Here is a 24919-nt window from a genome sequence, read left to right as displayed (position 1 = left end):
ACAACTGAACTTGAACGACAATAAAGAAAAGTCACTAAAGTTATCACTGCTCATGTAATTTTTTTTTAAAGAATGTCAAATTTGGGGACCTAAACCAAAAATGTCAATAATCACGAGTAACCTTTAATGAGATGCTGTTGGTGTTTTTTTAATAAGTGTGGTGAGGAGAGTTCGAATCACAGCATAATAAAACTTGTTTAAGAGAATGCAGTTGGCAGTTAAGAGTATCATATAGCGGTATTATTCAGTTAGGGAAAGTTACAGTTGAAAACATTACATTTTAATTTCCCAGGAGCAAACTGATAACTGTCAAACTGTCACTGGAAGAACATGGAAACAGTCAAGCATAACAAACCTACAGAAGGATAATTATCTCCAAATTTAGGAAGTATATTCACCTGCCTACCCACCTCTTTAAGCCTATGCTTAGCACACGTGCAAAAATAAAGTACAATACAACTACTGCAATTATTACTATCATTTTCTTTTGCCCTTCGCCGAGAAACACCTGACAGCTACATGCTGAGCTCTGCTAACAAAACTTACCCTTTCACTTTCTTTAATAGTAAAATTACCATTACTGAATCACTGTCATAAAAAATGCATTCAAGTACATTACCACTTATTTTAAATAAACATCAATTTTGAAACAATCGACTTCGCAATGCTGCATAAATTTGTTGTTTTTTTTTTAAATCCCTGATTACATTTCTATTTATTCACTGTGGTAGACTGAAACATTGTATTTTTAGAGACTAACTACCACTTAATTTCTTACAAAAAACAAAACAAAACCTAACAACAGACCTGTGTAATGTAGAACCGCAGTGAAGCAAGAAAATAAGAGCTGTGCGCAAATAGGGGGCTTGCGCCACATAGGTACATGAGAAAACACAATGAACTCAGCACAGAGCACATGGTACCCTCTTGAAGTCAAGGGTTGGACTGTCACCCCAATTCTGCATTCAGGCCAGCAGAGCACTCCCACCAAAGTCCTTGGGAGGCTTTGGACCCGATTGGTAACAGGTAGTTTTCATCTCATAGGTAACAATGTGTGTAATTAACACTGACTATGGGACTACTGGTTTGATGCCAGCTCCTGAATTTTAAGTTTATCTCACTATATCCTAGAAAGTAATCTGTATGCCACAGCGCTTCACAATTCCCATGCTAATGCAGTTTCTCCATCAAAAGAGGATCAGATCCAAAAAGAAGCTTATTTGGGGGCTTTTAAAATCATCTTAAGAGATTCATCCTGTTTATCCAATTATCCACAGCACTGCAAACTTTCAGCATTACATTTCAATAGTGGTATGCACATTAACTAAAAAAATAGCAACATCTGAATTGTTGGTAACCTTCTAAAAAAAGTCACACTTAATACAGCAATTAGAAAAGAAAACCTTATCCCTATAAATATTTAAGAAAACCACATCGCATGTGCAATTTGCTAAACAGCTTACGTATTTGTACAGGTAAACTACTTATAAAAGTGACGTCAGGAAAGAACCTCTATTCTGAATACAGTGATAAGAACAGAAAGACCAGCGCCCCCGCCGGTACACCAAAACTACTCATGTGCATATTGGAAAGGACTTCTAAATGCACCAGCCTCCTGGGTTACGGGTCAGCAGTTGGAGCTGTCTGTGTCTCTTAGTTTTTCAGCGCTGTCTTCTTTGTGTTCTGGTTTAATTCCGCCTTCATCATCCTCGCGTTGAGTTGGATCTTTTGCAGCAAACTGGTCTTTGGTTTGGGGTTCACGTGTGGAAACAGGATCTAAAACTACAACCGGTTTAGCTTGTTTTTCACTGCCGATGTACTGTCTCCTCCATCCAGTGCTACTGGGAGGCCTAGGGGACGAGCAGTTAAACAACAAAATTAAAAGCAGAGAGAGAAAACACTTCTTTCATATCCCTGAATTCAGAAGAAAAACCCAAAACATTCTCAGTCTAAGCAACATGCACAAAGTGGTCTTTGAGGTGCCAGCCGTTTAAAACAATGAAGCTATTAGATTACATATTAGGAGCACAAGGCCAGAAAAAAGAAGGCGGAAAGAGTCAGAGCAATTAACTACAGGAGTGTTAAAAAGCCAATGCACCTACCTGCTTCATTACATGCTCCTCGCAGGAAGTGCAAAGCTCACGGACACTGCGGACCTCCCCACTGCCTGAGCCCCGACTCCTGCCCGGCCTTCACTTAGCTGGTAGGGGCCAGTTAACCCCGCCTCCTGTACCTGGGCACAGGTGCTTGCAGCTCAGCCCTGAGGGGACTGCAGGACGGGGGAAGCACATCACCCTCATCACTGATGGACAGCCCAGACGCAAGGAGAAACCTGGTCCGAAATGGGGGTGGGGGGAGGAACAAGGGCCGATGGGAGAACCTAGAGAACCAGCTAAAATGCCAAGTTACCATAAACTTTTTCTAAAAAGAATCGTGCTTCTGGAGAAATCTCTGACTGAATTGCAGATGCTGTTTCTTTTCCCACGGAGGCTTTCCTTTCCTCTCTTCTGATGCAAAAGCTACTGCTTCGCAAGCTGAGGGGGTGGCAACTTCCTCATGGAAGGGGATGTCCTGAAACACGCTTGCCGTGCCTCAGGACAGGAGGCAGTCGGCACCTCCTCCTCTCCAAAGTCATGGTCAGGAGCCACCACCCTAAGGTACTGGGCTGCTGACCTGGTGCCTGAGGGTTGAGCGGGGGGGTAGTGGGCAGGGCAGGGGCCATTCAGACTTATCTGGTCTTCTTGGCAAATGCTGGCATGTCCACCATGAGCCAGCACACCCCTGCCCACCTTTAGATGCCAGGCTGTGCCCACAGTTCTACCAGCCCCTTACCTGGAACTGATTTCTCCTACTACTCCCTGACTCTTGCAGCAGGTCAGACCCGCCGGTCAGACACTCTGGTACCACTCAATACTCCCCTCTCCCCCAGGCTTTGTTGGGCTTACTACAGTTATAAGTAAATGCTGTGCAAATACAATGCAAGCGACCCCGAAACCAGGGCTGTTGACAGCTTTGTTCCCAGGTATACGCCAGCTAGCACCTAGCACAGACCCACTTGTGGAGTTAGCGAATGAGCGAATACTGATCAACTGTGTGAAACGCTCGTGATGAACGGGCAGGAACCAAGGCTTTGGTGTGAGCAGGTCTAGAAGTCTCTCTTATACAAGACAACAGGACAAATGATCAACCACTGAGAGGAAATGGCCTGCATGGTCCCACTACAGGTACGAAACCCTCAAACCCAGTGACGGCAGCTGCGTTACTGTCCGACCAGTGCTATGCGATTCATCCAAATCGGGAAAGCCACTCGTCTGGCTATCTGGTTATGCTGTATGACATGCTCCCATCGCTAAGTGATTGAAGCAGAGCGCTGTCTTCCTTGGAGGTGGTAAAGCAAGGGGGTGACCAGGCTAGGCTATTGTGAGGACATACTCCTTCATTTTTGCCTCGATTTGGCAATGCCCTTGTCAGTAGAAAACACCAAGACACTGCTCATCTACCTTGGCCGAGGATGCACTTCTTGAGATGTCTGTTACTCGACTTTGGGAATCAGAATGGGCTATAGTTTCCCTGGTTTGGCTTTCTCTGAACCAGGCAACACCTGAAAGACCTTACCTATTGGGGTGTGGTCAGAGAAGCCCACCTCTGCAAATGACGGAGGGATTAACTGCAGGAATTAGACCTCAGGCAGTGGAGGGAGCTATTAGGCAGTCTGTTTCAGTTTGTTTCCTCTGCATCTGATGCTGGGCATGACGTCAGCAGTTCTGGCAGACTGAAAAGTGGCAAGAGACTGCAGACAAGCCAGTGCTCTCTCAGAGTCTCCACATCCGATATGCAGAGCACCTGCTGGATGAGCTGGGGTCCTTCCTCTTGGAAATGCGCATGCACCTGGGCTGGGACTGGAGCAGCTGGAGAAACTGAGGGCCAGCTGCTGCCACATGCCAACTAGGTGACAACATGCATGAACTGAACAGCATGAACCTTCAGAGTATTAAAATAAAAGGCTACTATGTGACTTCTGCCTTCTCAATCTCATGCAAATTTCTTGTGTGGCTTCCCTAACGGAGAAGCAAAAATGGACAAGGGAATTCTAGGAAGTGACGCTCCAGCCTAGCTAGGTTGTTACAGTCAAAGCCACAAAGCCTGCAGCTCAAGCCACCCGTCTGTCTCCACCATCCTGGGTTTGAGCTCACTGTATATAAGCCAGCCAACCTGCTCTACGCATGCAAAGGAGTATTTATCTCATTCTAGGTGAGCAAATTCCATCAACCCATACTGACCTTTACCACTTCTGCAGAACTAGTGCAGATGTTTCCGTGCCCCTGTGTGTGTGTGTCTGCAGGTGAAGGGGTGCTGAACACACCCTAGGAAAGCTTTCTTCATCAGTTGGAGGCCGCACACTTCCAGGAAGTGCTCTCAGGGCTTCACAACAGCAACAAATGAATGTTGATTGAACTGAAAACTCGGAAACCTCGCATTGTCAGGCTGAAATTATCCTGGAATTGGCTCAGTCCAAAGAATTCTTCCTCTTTCTTGAAGTAAGCTTTGCAACAGCAGATTAATCTACTATTAAATCACCTGAGGCTACAGCTGGAGAGCTCCTTTGTTGGTCAGCACTGAAGCTGGCGCAGTGGGCGATTTCTCTGGATCTGTGCACCGAGAGTCAGAGTCACGCGTGCCTCAAGGTCAGTGAGCGCTGACTTGGAATCCCCCTGGGTTCAGCCTAAAAGGGACCGTGGTGACCATCTGGTCCAACCTATCCTTTTACAGAAGAGGAAAATGACGTGTGGAGAGGGGAAGGGCCTGGCCTGAACTCACAGTTCAGCAGCGGCAGAGCCTCAGTGACTACCAGGAGCTCCAACGCCACATGCCTGCTTTTCCACAGCACCATGCTGTTGGCCAAAGGCATCTTCTCCTAAAAAATGATGCCGCCACAGGCTGATTTTAGCATGTTTAATGATTTATTTCTGAATCCCTGATTTTGGAGGCATCTTTCAGACATGTAAACATAAAAAGTCCATCCCTCAAACTACCCTTGCTTTTTATTTTATTTTATTTTTCCCTCTGTGACCCGTATCAGTAGATCCTCCTGGGTTGACATTGGGTCCATTCCTGGTTCCCACGGGCAGCAGCCCAGGGTGCCTTCTGGAATGAGGAGCCTTCCTCCTAGGCTTCATTCCAGCTTCATTCCCTTCTACGGGAAGGGCAAGAGAGCCCCACCAGTACCACTGCCAGGAAGCCAGGCTCCCACTTCAGGCAACTGCAGTGGCAGCTTTTAGGAGGTTAAATTTGCAGCTTCTCCCCCAAGGTAAAAATTCCAGGCACTCAAATGCAACAATCCAACAGGAATCCAATAGGTACAGTATTCTGGTCAATTTTTCTACTTGAATTCTTCAGCTAAAGGCAATGACCACAAACAAGGAATTAAAATTCAGCACTCACGAAAAGTACGGCAGACCTCCTGCATCCTGCAAAATCACCTTGGATGTTACAGGTGAGATAGAGCAAGACTAACATCATGGGATGGTCAAGGTGACTGGGATCACTGATCCCTTTTCGTTCGCCAAATGCAGACACCAAAGACGTGAGTGAAATGATTTGTCCAAGGGCGTCCAACTTGTTAACAGCAGACAACAGGACTAAAATGTGGAGTCTTGATTTCCTGTCCAGTGTTTTTTTTTTTCTTACCACCATGTACCAGTAGTCATTTGTAATCTACTCAAATAGATATTCTCACAGGTCATTTTAGATCATCTGCTCAAGGGCTATTTCAAGACAAAAAGAAACGGCCAAAACCAAATAAAAGCTAGGAGGCAATATGCCAACGTATGCTACTCTACAAAGAAGCCTGGTGTGCAAGCACAAGCTTGGTGCCCTTTCGGGGAGCAGCGCCGTTTCCCCAACTGCAGGAGGGCCAGAGCGTGGGCCTGCGACAGGTGAGGCCATTTGCCGACAGAAGGAAAGACTTGACTCCGAACTGTACTGGTACCAGAAGAACCCTAACAATCGCACACAGTACTGCCAAAGCCGAACTTTCTGAAGGACTCAGTCATTTCTCAGACTGTATTATGAGGTGAAAATGTAGCATTCTAATTTTTTAAAAAGCACATCATTGTTTGCTTTCAATGAAATCCCTTTCAAAATCAACTTTCCACGTTCCAATTATGTTCAACAACATTCTAGCTAACGTTGCGGCTGCAATTCAAATTAACTAATGCCCCAAAGAGCCCTAATCGACGTGGTTCTGAGTCAATTGAATGCAATCAAAGCTCATGAAATGAGGGGGAAATGCTTATTTCATGCAAATTCTACATATCACTCAAGCTTAATTTTACTGATAATATAAAGGTGGGACATTTTGAACATTACAGTGAATGAAACTTTTAAGCGGTGAGAGTTATTTTATAAAATGCTACCTCTGAAAAGCTGATTGCCAAACAGTATAAAAATGGCTTGAGGCATAAATGCCAAGTTCATTTCTATTTCACTTCTGAGGTAACTATCTTTCAAATCGCAACAGCTGGACTATTTAACACAATCTGGTGAATCAAAGTATAGTCCTTCCCTGGCCTCCCAGTGGGACGTCTGCATTAGTCGGTGGCAGCGGTCCAACAGTGACGCACAGCCGGACGGTCTGCACTCCGTTTCATTTACCACGAAAATGGATAAGGCTGCAATCACATTTACCACCTTCAAGGACAGAAAACGGAAAGATTCAAATTTGTCTTTAGAAAGTAGTTTCCTGGGAAAACTCCAAAAAGGAAGTCCGTGCTCTATTTTCCCTTGTGTAAAAATAAGTCTCACTTCCCCCGCCCCCACGCCCAGCCCTTTATCCAGTCACACCGGCGGCCAACGGCAGTGGCTTCGCCACCGAGGTCGTTTTTGTTGTCTCTCTCAGACACCCTACTTTTCAGGAGATTTTAATAACACTTGTCCAAAATTTCCCCAAATAGACTTTCAAAGCATAAAAGGACATTTCCTATATTATTACTAATTGTGATGCTTTTTAAATTGAATGCAGGTAGAACAAAGCTAATTTCTTTTGGCTTTGGGTACTTTTTAAAACTCCATTTGAGCTCAAAGAATAAATGGGTTTGTCAATGTGGGTCAGCTTCTGTGCGAGGGGGAAACCAGATGTAATTTTACCTTCTGACAAAGGACTGGGAAACAACAGAAGGCAGCCCTGGCTGAAAACCCAACAGCAGCTTCTGGGGGGGGCCCGCCCTCAAGATGAACGAAAATTCCTTTCTAACAGGTGACAGTGGTGGGCACAGCCCTCTGTGTCCTCACGGGGCAGTAACGGCAGCACAGGCATCTCCACGCAGGGTGACACTGCAGACCACGGGGCGAAGCCCGGTCCCAAGTCTCCACTCCTGTGGTGGAGGCTGGGCTGTGGATGTTGACAGGTTCCGAGGACACGGGCACAGCGAACGGGACCAGTCTCGCCAGCAAAATCAACAGATGGCGCATGAACTCATTAAGTGTTAGGTCAGGCAAAGATTCCGAAATGTGTCACACATCTTGGGCGCCACTTTCCAGGCTTTTTGAAATTTTGCACAACTTTCAGTCACCGTGAAAAATCCATTCAGATCCCAACTGTTAAAAGGGAGTGTTATGGAAGAGAAGTATTTTAAGAGACATGAAATCTTCCACAAAATGACCACATGTAACACGGGCTCGTCAAAAAAGGGGCCGTGCACCGAACACTCGCCATTTTCGTTCTAAGTTTTCAGAACAGCATTTTTAAATTGGAAACAGTTTTTGTCTAAATTTACTCTATTGCACACTTTAAGCTCTCTTTTAAGATGGGAAGTCACAAAGAAGTCAGTGTGCTGCTTCATACAGTTACATGACAAAGTACATTTCAAATGAAATGTGTTCATGAGGTTGCAGGAGTTAGGTCAGTATGTCCTTAAGTCTGAAGTTGTATTTAAGTCTTGGTCAGCTACTTCGATTTGAATAAATACTCCACTATATACAAACGAAAGGAAACACAAACCCTGCAGAGGCTATTGAATGTTGTTTTTTAAAAATGTACAGAGCACCAAAAGCTACTTGCTTCTCTATGCAGAAGTGGTAGATTTTATGCTGAGTCCCCTAACATCACAGGTATTTGTGACCGGAGGCACATGTTAGAAGGCAATTAATCGTTGCAGAGAACAGAGACTTTCTCAGCAGCACTTTCATGGGCCTTCTGAGATTTACGCAGCAGCATTTTAACACCAGGTGTGGCACGGCCCCCACAATTAACCTGGGAGACACTGCCTGTCTGGACGGCAGCTCGGAACACATGCGGGACAAAAGTGCCCGGCGGACCTTCCGGGCCGTCCACAGGGTAACTCCTTGGGGGGTAGGAAGAAAAGACTAAGGGAGGGGACCTCAACTTCCAGAACATCCAGTTGTCTGCTAATTTTGTTGTTAAAACCTAATGGTCCGTGTGCGGGCGCACAGGGAGCAGCTTTGTGGTCGCGCTTTGCCCAGCAGAGCCGCTTCCTGCAGCGTCAAGACACAATTCAGCAGCACTGAGATTACAGTTGAGAGCAGACAAAATCCTTTAATTGTATAAGAGCACCAGATTAAGCGGTAACTTCCACGCAGTTCATTCTGCTAGCTAGTTGTCTCTTGTCAGAAACAAATGTCTACTAAGTACAGGGAAGGTGCCCTCTGTTCTCCCCTCTGGACGGTGCACACACTCGCACACCCTCGTGCACACTCACACAGCAAATGGGAGAAAGGAGGAGAGGCTGGGACGGGGAAAAGGTGGCCTTGGGACTGCTGCAAGAAAACGCACCCTCTTCAGCAGTGGGGGCTAAAAGAACTCTCCTATTCTCTGATTGTTGAACCAAACTTCTCTCAAAGAACAGTTACATGACCAGCGAAATGAATTTCTAGGCTGAGATCAACATTTGAGAGAATAATTTAAGCCGAGTTTCCCTCAAAGTAAGTTAAGGATCTCAACTGCTATTTGGTAACATATATCAAAGGCGTAGATTTTCTAGCTGCAATCCAAAAGAGTAGTGCTTTTCAATTTCATTTTTCTACATTAGTTTCACACTGGAAATAATGAAGCAAAACTGAAGAGACCAGTTAGAGGTCAAACAGTGATGAAATCAATCTTACTTTTAATTCAAAACCCTCTGAGAGGCAATTCCATTATTTTCCTTCACAGAAATGTTTGACTAATCGCAGTAACCCAGAGACATCTAAAATTTCTCTTTTATCAGCTACCCTTGGTATTCAGTTAATGGCTCAAACGAGACGAACTCGACAAAAATAAATCTCTGTGGGGCCAAAAGTCACATGTATTTAGAAATACTATAACTAGAAATTAAATGCAAATTAAAACAAAAATGGTTTCATTGGAAACGGACATTTTTCTATTGAAATTGAAGTCCTGTAATTGCTACATGTTTTTTTTGTTGTTGTTGTTGTTTAAATTCTTCCAGGGCACAATGTGACCTGTTTTGACCTCCCAAACAAAAAAGGCAGGAAATTTAAAAGCGCTTGATAAAGCTTAGAGTTCTGGGGAGATGTGGGATTGAAGAGCAGCATGATGAACCAGGGAAGTGTTAACTGGGCAAGTCTCTGGCAATTGTGGCTTAAAAGCATCTTTGAGGATGATCCAGAGATGAGGACACAGCTATGAAATCACTCAAATCGCACCAATTACAGGGGGACCTGAGCTCCTGTTCAAAGGGATTCTCACCTTTGGAGCAAAGTTTCATCGAAGTACTGTAACTAGATAAAATGAAAAATCATCTCTGAGGTTGGCTGCTTTATTTAGTTGAAACTGTCAGGGAGATATTTACCTTCCTGCAAGTAACCAATAAAAAAAGTGAACATGGATGAATAAAGCTCATTACGGATGAGTAGGGCTGCATCCAGAGATTAAGAGTCGAAAAAGCCAGAGGGCAAGAAGATAAGATACTCTTGGACCTCTGCCTGATTGTGATGCAGAACTCTTAAACTCCGCTCACCTCTTTCTTCACACTGACAGTCCACTCGTCCTGCCTCTGTGTATCACAGAGATGTCCTAACAGATGATGGCCCATGGACTCAAAGCAAAACATCAAGGAGCTGGCTGGTAATCAACCAGAGAAGGAGCTATCTCAAAGAGTGAATACAACAATCAAAAGAAACGACAGGATTTGCAGTGATTCACCCCTGTATTATCATATTATATCATCCAATGACAGAGTCAGATGTTTTCGTAAAGGTGTTTCACTTCTGGGAATAAACTGTTCTTCAGTATTCTGAAGAGTCATTAAATAAAAAAATGTGTAAATTAAATTTATGCCAAAGACTAACGTAACTTAGGCTGGTATTCTGATATGCTAATTTCCAAAGTTTACTTGTGAAGCATTGCCCCTTTGTTGGATGTTTGATGTGAAAAACAGTAAAATAATTTCTGTCTGAGTACTCTTTAAATCTTTGTGTTAATTCAGACTGGCTGTCCTTTCAGAGTTCTTTGTTTCACTAGGAAACACTTCCTTCCCTTGGCAAGAGAAATTTTAATTGCTTAGCTTAGCCTTAGGAAGAGGGAGAGAGACGGGATGGCAGTGCCTGTGAGTAAGCAGGGTCGGTGGGGGTGGGGCCGGGTGTGAGCACCACAGGACTGATGGGGGGATTTCACTGTGGCATCAGTGCTTTCTGTAGAAGAAACCTCAAGGTCACTGTCTTCCCTCCACTCCTCAAGTTTTGATACACGCAACACAGTACGCTATCGTTCAAAAGCATGGGCTCTGGAGATAGAATGAACAGGTTCAAATAAAATCTGACCCAACTATTGACTAGGAATAGAATTTTGGGCAAAGTGTTTGGCTCACTGAGCCTCAGTTTTCTATCTTTAAAATGGAGATATATGTCCATTCTGTACATTTGGAAGAATTAAAATTATCCATGAAAGTACCTGGCTTTCATAAACGTGGGTGAACTACAATAACTACAACAAAACATCACAGAATCAAATTCCAAAATCCTGAACTTCCAAACCAGACACCGGTTCCACTACCCACAGCCCCCATCTATAATCAACACAGACACCCTGCCAACCGCAACTCAAGCACATTTCCTCTTGAATGGGTAATATCATCTATGGATATACATGAGTAAATGCTGATGAAGAATAATAGAAAATATTAACTAAAAAAGAGGAAAAAGATATAATAAAACGTTGTCGGCTTCACCCTCAAAATGTGTTCCCAATTTACTTCACCCCATCAGGAACACAACTTCTGCATTCTGTCGCTAACAGAGCCAGTGTTTCAAGGATTACAATGGAACACAATCTTACTCAGATCGAGGTGCACTGCATTTCTCACTTACTGTTCAACTTAGGTTTGTTTCTGAAACATTCACTTCCTAGTTACCCATTCATCGACGGCCCAGAAGGTGTGACTCTGAAACTAGCCAACCCAACTGGAGTAAAAGGAGAAAGGCCAGGCACCGGCAAGCTTCGACCTGGCTGTACCACACGGAACTTTTCTGCACCTGTGGTTGGCAGGCACGTCAGGTGTCTGTATCACATTTAAAAAACACATATCTGCAATGGTGGCAAAACTCATGGCTATTTCCAAAAACTGCATCCACGTTCAAAAGCCTAAGTCATTTGGAAAGATATGCACATGTTGAACACGCAGTGGGGATGAAAATGAGCCGTGGTCGACCCCAATAAACCCTGCCACCAGCTCTCATAATTACACAGCCGGCGGAGTGGCGTCAAGCACTCTACGCTTCACCCACGTACCCCATCTGTATCGTCTCTGATCAGGTATCTCTAATCGAAAGGGGACTAAAGGCATTTGGGGCAACAGCGACAGGGGTGGAATGAGTGAGGAGCACTCTGAAAGGCCACAGTCATTTTGATTTGGGTTTGTAGTTCTGATGATGCCATTTAAAGAGGAAGTATTTTACGTTTCTAGGTTTGTGTGTGTTCTAATGTATGGAGAGATGTGTTGTAGGTAGAACATACACACCTAACTCTTGCTCCTTACCTTAACTGTGAACTCTTTTTTTACCAAGCAACCACATTAGTGAGGAATTATGGGGGTTCTAGAGCTGAAAGGGACTCTGGAGAGTACCTAATCTCCATGCCTCAATTTTAGGTTAGAAAAAAACCACCACAAAAAACAAAACAGAGAGGTCACGTGACTTCCCCAAGTCAGTAACCCAGGGGTCCAGTATCTAAGCTTTCAACTCTAACTTTTGCCTTGAGTATCTGGTAACGGCTCAGTACTGTAATTTTAACATGAGGTAGAAAAGGAGTTCATCGAAATATATTTCAGATGTTATCTAATGTCTGACAACCCTACAAGGTGGGCATTACTACCCTCATTGTACGGATCAGGAAACAGAGTCATGGATGAAATAACTTTCTCAAGGTCATAGAGACACTAAACGGCAACCCCAAGGTCAGAACCCCACCCTGGTCTGCTTGCCGTCCTGTGTGTCTATGGACGGGCGTGGCCTCAGAAAAGGGTCACACTGCACTTCCTTGTCACTGCCCTGTCCAGTCTACAGGCTTGTGCTGGTGGAAACACACATCATTCTGGTTTTTCTGACCCTGTGCGACACCCAGCCAGTGTCCAGGTACTGTAGCTGTCCAAAAGTAAGAAAACGGTTGCCTTTAAAAAGTTCAATGATTTGGAATGTTCCCTATTTTATCTTCACCATCCCACCTATTCAGATTAGCCTGAATCAGTGAGTCTCACTATACTGTAACTGCCGGGTTACTCTGGATCCACAGGAGGGAGCACGGAAGCAAACCCAGGTTTCTGCTGCTCGTCTGCTTTGGCCAGCTCTTTACCTCTTTAGCATCAAGCGAGATGGTGAGCTTAACTCCTGTCTGAATCATAACCCACCAAAATTAATGGAATTCAGATTCACTGCTCGATTTAAGAAATTGTTACTAGATAGTATATAGATATTAGAAATAATTAACAGCACACAGATACTTCTAACGCTATTATCAAAACAGAAACAATTAGGCTTTTCCAAGTCCTGAGTATCTTTTCCTGCTTTGTCTTCAAAAGGCACCTTCCTTTGCTTAGGCTGGTGACAAAAATGTTAATTTTAATTAATCCTTGTAATTAAGTATTAATGGTGTCTCCTGCCTTCCCACAAGTCCCCAGGAAATAAATCCACATACTGTATGTATCTCTGGCTCTATGATTTACCAGACAGGAGTTAACTCAATTATTTGGAATACACATATACATGTCAATTTTAGGAATTTATTAAAATAAAAATTTCTAGGAGTAACTTGATGTTAATTAATTTTCTGGTTAAGCAAAGATCTTATGCAGAAAACATCTTTGCTTCTACTCTTACTTCAAAACTTTTCTTAGCAGAGTAGCAACTTTCCTGCCTACCTGAGGCCAATCAAGTGAGCAAACTGAACCTTTCTTCTACGAAGGGGCGTTGTGTTGCCTCTGATAACTTTTTCTTGTTTCGGCACAAAGACGCAGAAGATACGCAAGACTGAGCTGGATGTAAATGACTCCTGAGCATTTTAAAAAAATGTGTGAACAACCAGACAAGCCAACCAAAACCAACAGACAAAAGTCTCTAATATTCGGCTTATGAATCCGTGTAACTGCTGAATCATGGGGGATGCTGGTTAATTGAGTACTTTAATTAATTGATATTCTGCTGTTTTGTTGATACTAAAAATATACTCATGCTATTCATTTATTCAACCAATATTTACTGAGAGCCCACCATAAGGCAGCAATTTTTTAAAGATACACCTGGCAAGAAAACAAAAAAATTCCTACCCTCATGGAACTTGCATCCTAGCAGGCAAAGAGAGAATAAGCATTAGGTATAATAAATAAAGCATAGAGTATATTGGAAAATAACCGCTGTGGGGAAAAACGGAGCACTTTAAGGAGGAACCAAAGTTTAGAGGAATTTTAAATAGGGTGGTAGGGGTAGGCCTCAGTTAAAAGATGACACTGAGCAAAGACATGATGGAGGTTGAGATACTAGGTCATGTAACTTGGGGAAAAGACATTCTGGGCAGAGGGGACACCAAAAGGAAAGGGAAAGAGAGGCCAGAGTGGAGGGAGGAAGGGAGGAGAAGATTAGAAGGGACTGGGGTGTGTGTGTGTGTGTGTGTGTGTGTGTGTGTGTGTGTGTGTGTGTGTAATAATGTACGTACTAGAGGCTACTGTAATTAACTCCTTGACCTTCATTCCCTGTCAAGAGCCAACAGTGCCACTCACCTGAAACACTTCGGTAGTCTCTACAGATCAATACAAAGATGCAATTACTAGAGCGCAAGGACTGTTCTAAAAGCAAAGGAAACATTTCACTTTTAACTGCTGATCTGACTTCCAAGTGCTTGGACAACTCAGGTCTATGAGATAAGACAATGTGATTTGCATCTACCTTACGGTTGGTAAAACAGAGTAAACTTACTAGTTAGCAACAGTCAGAGACAGTCCTGAAAATAATCCTTTTCAATCCTGGCAGTGAGGCTAGTTTCAGGGAATCCCGATATATCACATGAGTCTTTACTTTTACAGCTTACATATAACTAAATTATGTTAAACTTCTTCTCCTCGTTGAAAAGCCAGGTTTAACCATGAATGAAGTGAATAATTACCGTGTACACATACACAAAATACTCGGATTCACCTGGAGAGTCTAATGGTGCTTAAACCGACTTTTCAGAAAGGCACGCTTCTTTGTTAAATGGCTTTCTTCTACGAAAATGCACGGCATTGGCTATTTCAGCTGAAGAATGTCAAGAACGGAATAAGCAAGCATTAGGTTACAAAGTTTGAAAGTTAATACAGCAGCACAGAGTATTTGTATTAGCGCTGTAAGTAGATAAATTAAACCGCAATGTGTCTCTTGAGCAGGCATTGAACAAGCGAGATGAGAAATAAATTAAGCTTCACAGAGGCCTTTATGGATTCTAACAACTGCGTCTGTCAACACACGGATCCTTTTCACTGTCGATTCAACACATTCTGCAGACCTTGGGCCTGCAATTATTTCATTTCCTTTCTTGGGAATGTAATTTCCACTTACTTTTGGAGAATAAAAGGCAGACAAAAGGAAGAAGGAGTTGCAGTATTTTCTGATTAAGATTATCTGTGGAAAATGGTAAAGGGAAAAAAAAAATCTATACACACACAGTGAAGCATTTCTCAGAAACTAACTTGTCTCAGCCAAATTGCTTTTGTGTCTGGATATTGGTTCCAATGCAGCCCGATTGCTGACGTCCAATTAGACGTTAAACAAATCTAACAGGAAAGATGAAGAATGAATATAGATCATCTTTCTGTCAGAATCGTTCGAGTAGCTGTAGTCAAAAGAAACACATGACTGCAGGAGGAAATGTGCTTTTAGACACAATGGAATTAGATAAAACTGTAAATCAGCAAAGAAGGCCATTCATTCCAAAAGAGGAAAAAAAAAAAAAAAGTTAATAGTACTGATGAGAAATGCAAGAATGGAAGAAAATACCAGTTGGCAAAAATAGATCTAAATTGAATTTGAACTTCATTTGTCCAGGCTTCACCTTTTAAACTAAGACAGGTAGAGGTACAAAGAAGGGTTCTTTCTCTCCCGATAGAACAGGAAATCAGCGGTTTAATTAACCGTGATTACAATTACCATCGGCTGATCTGATCTGTCTCACCTCTTCCTTTTCTTTGGGTGACAAGCCCCCTGACATTCTGGCAAGAGAACTAAAGCAAAACTAGACTAATTTCGAAAAAGAGCCTGCCATTGTTATAAAACAAACTGATCCTCCACCAGATCTGTCGGAAACACATTCAATAGCTGGATTAACTCTGTGACAAAGTGTCACTTTCAAGCAAGTCTATGGAGATAAATCTTCATATGGTAATGTTATCATTCTCGGGACCGAGAAACATTAAGGCTCACTTTTAAGTGAGGACCAGGAAATAAGGTTGTAAAAGGTACCCTTCAAAGTATGTTTGAAGATCTAGTTCTTCTGAAAGCTCTAGTATCTTCTTCAGCTCTTCATGAACCATTAAGAGGGAAGATGTAAGCATTTAATCTTGGAAGAATGATTGTCTTCTGACGTTGAATAAATATTACCCAAGTCAACCTTCGTGAAGAAGAACCTGATTACCAAACCAGTCGAGGGGCAGAAATTCTCTTCACACATATCTGCTTTGGATGGGAAGAAGACCTCAAAGCTAAGAGCCTGGGATCAAAAGTTGGCTCACCAAATGAAGGAAGAAGAATATGTATCGGCCAGCCAAATGAAAACCTCTCTTTAGAGAAATAAAGCAGAGTAACACACGAGTTAGTTATCACAGAATCTTCTACACACTATTTAGTAAAGAGCATCATTACTTACTGAAATGTAACCTTGGAACGTGTGCCTCCTTCCCATTTACACGGCCCGTCACCCGGCTCAGGTGCTGGGCAGGACGGGCTGTTGAATTCTGCCTCCAGAGTTTTCTTGTTCAAGGCTGTTTTTGCTACACTGGGTACAGAACCCAACACTGGCATGGATTTGGACTCTGAGGTGGCTAATATCCCGCTTGCACCTTAAAACCAAACACAGACCTCGAGTTTAATAATTCTGCGTGATGCCGATTATGGTCCTGAGAAACAGATGAGCTGAAAATCCCTCAGAAAGTGAAAAGGCCAAGTTTTGCTACAATTTCAAGAGCGTGCTGGAAAATGTTCCGAGTAGAAATTTGCTCTGCTTTGGGGCGCTACTCAGCGCCCTGGGACCATGCGGAGAAGTTGTGTACAGACTTTTATGAAACCACAACCCCCCAGGCCATGGTTCCCTCCCTGACCAGAGTCCTCAAAAATACTGCAATTCTGAAAACTCTTTTCTTCTCCTACGTATGGCTTTCTGACGGCCCTACTGGAAACACGCGGACTCTTAAGAGTTAATTCCTCCCCAAACTCCGCTCTGCATTTTAAACACAAAATGGAACAATGTCAAAAGGCTCTTTTTAAAAGGCTCAGGAAGGCTTCTTGAGCATTAAACAGCTTTTATGAACATTTTCATTTTAATGTGATTGAGAAGTAAGTGGATTTATTTTCTGTTAATATACAGACACAGGATTACAAAAACTAAGTGGCAAAGAGTTTGGCTGTTTACCTTTTAGACTTTTCTGCTCTTTGGGACAGGTTTTAAACAACTACTAACAGGGCTGATTACCGAAATTATTGGCATGTCAACCTAGAAATTCTGGTGTTGAAGCTACGCTCCATCGTGACGCATTGTCTATCGTTAGAAAAGTACTATCCTAGACTTTTTTTTTTCCAAAACAAGATTCTAGTATATCTTTCTTGACACGTCAAAAGGAATCCTTTTAAAACAAATGGATTTATAAAATAAGTCACAAATGTACAAATAAAATTAGAATTTCTAAAAATGAAACCCGAGGACAACTTGGAAAAATGCCCCAGAAAAGAGGACAAAATTTGGGATAAACCTTAAGAAATGCTAGATCATCTCCTAAAGAAGAAAGTGGTACAAAGTGGAAACAATCTAAAATGCTGGCTAATCCCTCGTTGATATAAAGCTCTGGGATTCTATGTTTTCATTTGTACATGAGTGTGGCTGATTACTACAACAGTGTATATAACCCATCAACTGAAAAATGAAGTTCTAATTTCAATTGTTCAGCCACTCTGCTGAGGCACCTCCTTCACTTACTCCATGTGGGAGACAGAGATCTACTCTGGTCTAGTTGAAAGCCTCAGCCCACAGAGCACCAGTGTCTGTTCTTCCTCATTCATTTCATGCACAGCATCTGGGCAGGCAACCTAGGGACACTGGTCACTCTGGTTGAAAAGGCCTTTCCCGCCCGCCCATGTTACATGGAGATGCCTCATGCCGCACGGAGATGTGGGAGTAGAGAGAGAAGGGCATAAAGATCAAGAAAGAAAGATTCTGAAAATATAAATATGAAGTTGACTTCAAGAATAGCTTTAGAGCAGCTCTGTTCTGCCCTTGGATAACTGTTGACTACAATACTGGACAGCTTTAAACAATGTCCTTGCAGGAAACCAAGATCTGTTTCTGAATGCACCAACGCCCACTGCTTGTTCTGCAAGGGAAGCCAGTCAAAGAGGAGGGAGAGTGGGTGAGCTCGGCTAGAGCTCTTATGTTTCCTACAAACAAAAAGAAATAAAGCAAAATGCATAATGTGTAAGACTATTATTATCATTGCATCCTGTTTAAGCTGCCCAGTGTTTTCCAAGAGGCCCTTGCTGCTCTTTGAAATGTCAGTTTGGTTGGCCACAAGTCTAGGTAAAAAAAAAAAAAGGGAATATCAGTTGTGTCCATAAGAAAAATTCTAAAGAAAAAGGGGCTTCACTGGCCCCTGGGGCAGATACCAACTAACCTGGGACCTGAGTTCTGCAAACCTCAGGCTGCCTCTGCTTCCCTTAGATGCCTCCTTTCTCCGCTTTGTGACCTCACATTTAGCTTTCCCATAAGCCTTTGTGTGTGGTAGAAAAAACATCCCAGAGATCCAAGTGTACCTGAGGCACAAACGTATCAAACTCAGCTCTGTCCTCTGTTCCCACCACGCAGCTGGCTGCTTCAGCTTCCTAACCCACCCACTCTGTCCTAGCATTTTCACTCTGTCATTCCATGGCCTTTACAAGACTTACATGGTAAACACCACTTCCAGTTTGATGCTAGGAACATCTGTACCATCTTTTTATAAAGGCAGTTCTTTTACTAGATTATAGAGTTTGTAGGTTTGTCCCCTGCCTTTTTTTTTTTTTTTTTTCCTTTGGGTGCTAGGGAGCACAAAATAAAATTTCTGCTCAATTACAAGTTACCCCCCTCAGTATGTGTATCCTCTCTATCCTGCCAATTGCACAGTTATCATCTCTCTATTTAAAGAGTGATTCTATTGAATAGATATCTTATTCTAACTTCCCTCAAATGATTTATTAAATGTCGGTATACTGGTGAAATATAACCAATAAAAAAGGAGTCTCACCATGCCTATAAAACATGTCCCTACCTTCTTTCATACTTTGCAATATTCAAAGTCCCATATTGACTAAAATGAAAATGTTTCCTGGTTTCTCCCAGAGAAAACTAACTCGGAAATAGTGAGTGCTTCATGTTTGACCAAGTTCATGTAAGAGGTAAGAATGTTTTTGGAGGAACAGAAAGGTCAGTGGCAAAATAAAACATGTAAGTGGCCGAGCACTACAATGGCATCCACAAAGTCCTCGCAATCAACGGCAGCTACGTGAGCACATTAAGGATGAAATGCTGGAAAAGCCGCAGCACTAATTAAGTCACAAAATGAATAATACTCATTACGGAGGCTGCTGAATGCTGGTAAACCAATCCTAAGGAAGAGAACACTTTGATGGCACCCCTTAATTTTCCTGAGGGGTGGCTGTTGGGGAAGGGGGGTTCTGACAGGATAGTGACAGCAAAATTTCCAGACCCAACTAAAAGCTGACTATTTTTTTTAAAGAACACAACAAAAGCATCATCTTTTTATAATAAAGGTTTGGCCGGTACGATGATGCTTCTAGTTTAACTCAATTGCTTGAGTCCCTATGTGAAAACTAGAGCGTGATTACCAAACACCCAAATCCTTAATATTCTAGCAACTTAAACTTGACATAAACATGGCGGCAATGCAAACGAAACTGTTACAATGGGCTAACCTAACTGCACTTGACTGAACCGAGTTTAAATGATGCAGCCTACTAGCTATAGTTGCTAATGAAGTTTACTTTAGTTTTTCAAAGCCCGCCTCCTGGCCACAAGAAGAAAACCTCAGAAAGGTTTCTGCTAATTCCCATGATTAAGTGGATGGGAAAAAATGGGCACACGAGGTTAGTTGGGGAACAGATTTTGATGTCCAATATATGCGTGTCGTGGCACAAATTCCGATTGTGAGTGCAAGGCTTGCTCAGACGGTCACACTTGGTGACAGAGCTGGAATTTCTCGTTCACAGGCAGAGACACTAAACCAGCTGGGTATGAAGAACTGAGACGATTTCTCTGCATTTGCAACTGACGTGTAATTTCTACTATTACTACTGATCATCACGTGCTGACTTTCTGCCAGGCACAGCGCTAAGCACTTTCCACATAGTGACAGACTTAATCCTTAGAATAATCCTATGGGGTAGTGCTTTTACTATCTTGATAGATGAAGAAATTGAGGCATAGAGAGGTTGGGTGACTTGTGTAAGAAGAAACAGCTAGTAGATGGCAGAGTCAGGATTCGAATTCATACAGTCTGGTTCCAGATCCTGTACTCAATGCTACCTTGTTGCCAAAGCCCATCCTGAATGTCTTTGCTTAATGCGAGGGCATCTTCCATTAAGCAAAACCAGATCCATAAAAGCTTGAGTGCCTACAAATAAACCAATACAATAAATAAAAAATAACATCAGCATTCTTATGAGACAGCCATAAGTGCCCCTGACCATCCAATACTTCTCATTCACATTAAAAGAATTTAATAATCATTTAAAAAGACAACTTCACGTTTAAAAAGGGACTGAAAGGAAGATGCTTCAGAGAGGAAGAGGAGAGCTGTGGAGAAGTCAAACCGGCTTACTACTGCTGTCTGCTTCTGCCGTCACCTTTCTGCGGCGCAAAACCCTCTCTAACTCAGTTTCACCGCTTTCAGTGTGGTCAAGGGATTTTAAGCTTCTGGAACTAGTGGATTTGTTAAGTGTCCCCTAAAGTGAAAACAAAACAAAAACAAAAAGGTTAATGGCTTAATACAATATACAAAAGAATATAAAAATCAAACCACCAAAACATTACCAGAATTTGAATGGAATTAGAAAATAAAATGAACTTTATGTGTGTATATATATATATATATATATATTTTTTTTTTAATGTGCGTACTTCAACACATAGTGGATCACTGAAGAAGATGCTACCGATGATGAAAGATGTTAGCTCTCGTAACAAAAGAACAGTGCAGGAACACCCTTGATGAGCTAACTGTACGAAGTTCAGGGGCGGGGAGGTACCCGCACCTCCTGCTCGTCGATGATTAAGATTCTGATGTGTGCTGTTCTGCCATGTGGGGAAGAGAACTGACATATTGAACTCACCTTAGAAGGTTATCTTGATGTGGCAGCCACGAGCTACAGAACCGAAACCCCTGGGGCACGGAAAAATGTGTGGCTGACTCTTCAGAGAGAAGGACCTTGCCTGCACAACGGGTGACAATGGTGTCACGGCTGCCAAAGGAGGCACACAGTGCTCTCCACGGGCCACCCAAAGACCTGCTGCACTCAGCCCAGTGTGGCTTCATCGCGAAAGAGGAAAGGCTGGACTCTGGCAGGGAGGCCAGGAAGGGCCCGGCATGGGAACTCCAGAACCCTCACAGTGGAGGCAGTGAACGTGTTCTTCAGGGCCCCGAAGATACGGAAGGAGACAAGAGATGCCATAAAGCTGTGCTCCTGCTGAAACTGGTACTGACCTTCAAGATGACAGGGAAAGGCCAGGCAGTGGTTCCCTGCCCTGGCTGCTCTAGGAAGTGTGCCGTGGAGGGAGAGGTATGGCTTTCTACCTCCAATACCACGTGTCTGGGCAGAACACTAGCTGCGGTGCTGCTTATGTGTAAGGGTTTGGCACTCCACCACTACGAGTGGTCCATTTTCTTTCACAAGAAATGTACACCATTTCTTTGAAATAGTCCCCCTCGCCTGTGCCACAGACTTGGGGAGAAACAAAGTCAGGAGCACCACAATATTTTGATCAGAGCAAACCAGAACCGCACGTCTGGTACAACCTGCCCGACTTCGTATCAGAGTAAGAAGGCAGCTGTCGTGCCCCGAGGCTAAGGGCCAGGCCTGCCTGCGTCATTTCTGAGCTTAGCACAGCCTGCCTTACTCCTGTGCTTTGTTCTCTGCTAACTTCCTGAGGGTTCTGAGCATTCTAACGGGCTAAATGTGGTAACTCATGTTTCTTCTTTAGCCTATAAAACAAAAAGGCTTGTAAAATCAGGTAATTACAAATCTCCTGTGACAGCCTATTGTGCTGTTTTATCCAGAAAGGTGATTTCCCCTACCAGCATAGTTACCGACCAGCAGCCTGTCGTCCAGGAGGAACTTGCCTAACAAGATTAGGAGAACACATCCTTTCGCTGCCAGGTGCACTGCCAGGTGCCCAACCGGGGTGCAAAGTGCTTACACAGGGCTCCTGATGTAACCAAGCACACACCGGCTCCTTGTCCCCACCCCCAAATACATCTTTCTGCTTTTCATTTATTGCATGTATTCATAAAATATGCTCAGAGGAAAACTACATTATATGTAACACTATAACAGCTCATTTTATCATTTAGAAATTGTTTGGTTTATTTAACAGTTAACAAGCAGATCTGTATCTATTCATCTAAGAGTTACAGGATAAGATAGGATAAACACTGGTGAGATAAAGCAGAACTAAAGACAGTTGATTAATTTTTTTAAATGTATTAGAAAAACCATTTTCAAATCATTTAAAATTTTTAAAAACTTACCAGTTGTATCATATGTAAACAGATTTTTTAAACAGTATGGCCATTTTTATTCAAACAACTCATAAAACTAGTACTACATTGTTTAAACATCAAGGACATTCTGTGTGATTCTCCCAATGGCTGGAGTCAATGAATATCTTTTATTGAAGAATTTACCTTTCACAATATTCTCTATTTTTCATTAGACAACAGCATTATTTTCCTAAATTCCTGACTCTGGTGAATGACCCTCTCTTCACACCGGGTTTGAATCCTTGAATCCCATCATTTTTCTCCACTCGCTGACTGATAGTTGATTCAGCTAATTTATAAGTAAACTTTAAATATGGAGGCAATCATGAAGGAAAGGTTTCTGCATGACTCTCAACCAAAATAATAAAGGAGCTCAGCTAATAAAGTACCAAGATTATCTTAATTACCTATTTATATTATAACCGTAGATTTTGAGAACCAGAAATTAACTTAGGGACCATGTGGTATATACCATTCCTTCACCTTACAGAGAAAAGAGCCTCAGGGCTTGACCTTGAACTTGGCGCTTTTAATTCCCAAACCAATACTCTATTCCTATTTCAAACCACTTTGATCATTTAACAGTATTAGTCTCCGTGTTAGTTAAATGTTCATAATAATGGGTAATGTAATTGTCAGTGGCAACATTAACTCTTCGACAATTTGGGGGTACTTTGAAAAACTGAAGATGTTTGAGAAAGGCCTGTAAGAGAATTTTTCAAAAGCTATTTTCATTTCTTTGATTTAGAGGCAACTGAATTTGAAAAGAGACTTTTAGATTAAGCTGTATTGATTTATTGTTCAGAAATTGCCATTTCCACTTCGAGTGATTTCTAAATGACTGGGAAGACTCGAGAGGTTTCTAATACCTCAAAATCCTTGTGTGACTACAAGAAATGAACTATATATTTTTAAATTTACAATGCACTGTTTTTTTTAATTAAATAAAAATAGGCTGGGAAAAAACTGGCTTGAGAGCTTTACAACTCAAAACATAGTGAAGTTTTCCCAGCCGGGGCTTTGTTTTTTAATCGGGTGCTAACTTCCAGCAATAGGCCAAACCCCTAAGTCCTGGATGTCCTCTACAGCTCAGGTCCCAGCCCACCCGGTTCACTCAGCAAGCATGCTCCCCACTGAGTTGATTCCTGGTTTCTGCTCCACACTGGTGCTGACCAGGCTGTTTCTTGGTTTCTTGGCATCTCTGGGTACACATGCTCACTCCCCATCTCAGGGTATAATCTGTGGGCTTTTCATGTTTGTTTCTCACATGTCACAACTGTGAGGTTGGTGTCATGTGCTTCACTGGGTACTGAATTTGAGAACCCAGCAAAAGGCACTAATATAGCCCATTTGATAGGGGCCTCCTTTTTCTCTCTTACAAGAAGTGGTATGGCTTCTTGGCACCAGGTGACAAGTGATACATCCCCACAAAGGGACTTCTATGGGGGTGGCGGAGAGTTGCCCTTTGGCAAAGAAGAGTAGGGGAGGACACTGTGAGTTCCTCTTCAAAAAAAAAAAAACAACAACACTTAATGCAAAGAAATGTCATCGGAATAACAGTGACAGTTCAATGCTAGAGAAGGTAGGGAAATCTAGTGATAACCCCAGGACAAGGAGGGCAGGGGCAATCTGCAGGGGGAAAAAGATGTTTTGATAATTTTTATAATTTATAAATCATTGCACAAAAATCTTTTTCGAAAATGCCTCTCCCTGTTCTCCACATTTACTAGGGTCCCCTTAGTGGGGAGAGGGGTCTACAGGAGCTACTACGAAGGACACAAGACAAAATCAAGGGGGAGGGAAGAGGTGGGGGAGGGAGGTGAGATTGGCTGGGGTGGGGTGGAGGGATGGGGAGAAAATGCAGACAATTGTAACTGAATAAAAATTTTTAAAAATTTAAAAATAAATAAATAAATAAATTTTTTAAAAAAGAAAGGACACATGGACAAAACCAAGGGAGAGGGTGGAGGCGGGGGAGGGAGGTGGGTTTGGCTGAGGTGGGGTAGTGGGGTGGGGAGAAAATGCAGGCAACTGTAATTGAACAACAATAAAAAAAAATGTTTAATTAAAAAAAAAATGTCTCTCCCTGAAGTGGCACCAAATGCTAGTGAATGGGAGTGACTATGATCTTTCAGAGCAATGCCACCTCAGGACGGTCACTGCCACCAGCGTTCCAGGGCACATCCCGGCCAGTCACATTTCACACGCACCTTGTGTAGATGTCTGATTTTTCAAATCGACCTGATTTTTTAAGAGTCACACTCTGTATATAGTTGACTCTTTCACTGTCGATCAGAACTATACTCTAGAATCTCATGATGCCCCGGGGGACATTTTCTTGAACAGGAATTAGCATAGTAATGTACAGACCAAAAAAAAAAGGGGGGGGACTGTCATAGAGAGTTCTCCTTAACAGAACACTG

The 24919-nt window shown here is 42.7% G+C and overlaps 1 protein-coding gene across 2 annotated transcripts in view; it reads right to left on the bottom strand.

The window, feature by feature from the left end:
- Positions 1-122: 122 nt before the first annotated feature.
- Positions 123-24919, bottom strand: part of SHTN1 (shootin 1) — a 95977-nt gene continuing 71180 nt past the window's right edge. For both annotated transcript variants that reach the window (XM_071221143.1, XM_024555566.4), the window contains 3 exons: positions 20559-20682; positions 16343-16535; positions 123-1850 (listed from right to left, as the gene is read on the bottom strand). In XM_071221143.1, coding sequence (XP_071077244.1) covers positions 1628-1850; positions 16343-16535; positions 20559-20682 — 540 coding nt within the window. In that variant the 3' untranslated portion in view covers positions 123-1627. The remainder of the gene's footprint in view (positions 1851-16342; positions 16536-20558; positions 20683-24919) is intronic.

This window comes from Desmodus rotundus, chromosome 4 (genome assembly GCF_022682495.2).
Source record: "Desmodus rotundus isolate HL8 chromosome 4, HLdesRot8A.1, whole genome shotgun sequence".
In the NCBI taxonomy this organism is placed as follows: domain Eukaryota; kingdom Metazoa; phylum Chordata; class Mammalia; order Chiroptera; family Phyllostomidae; genus Desmodus; species Desmodus rotundus.
Note: the sequence above shows the minus strand (reverse complement) of the source record. Positions and strands in the feature narration are given on the sequence as shown.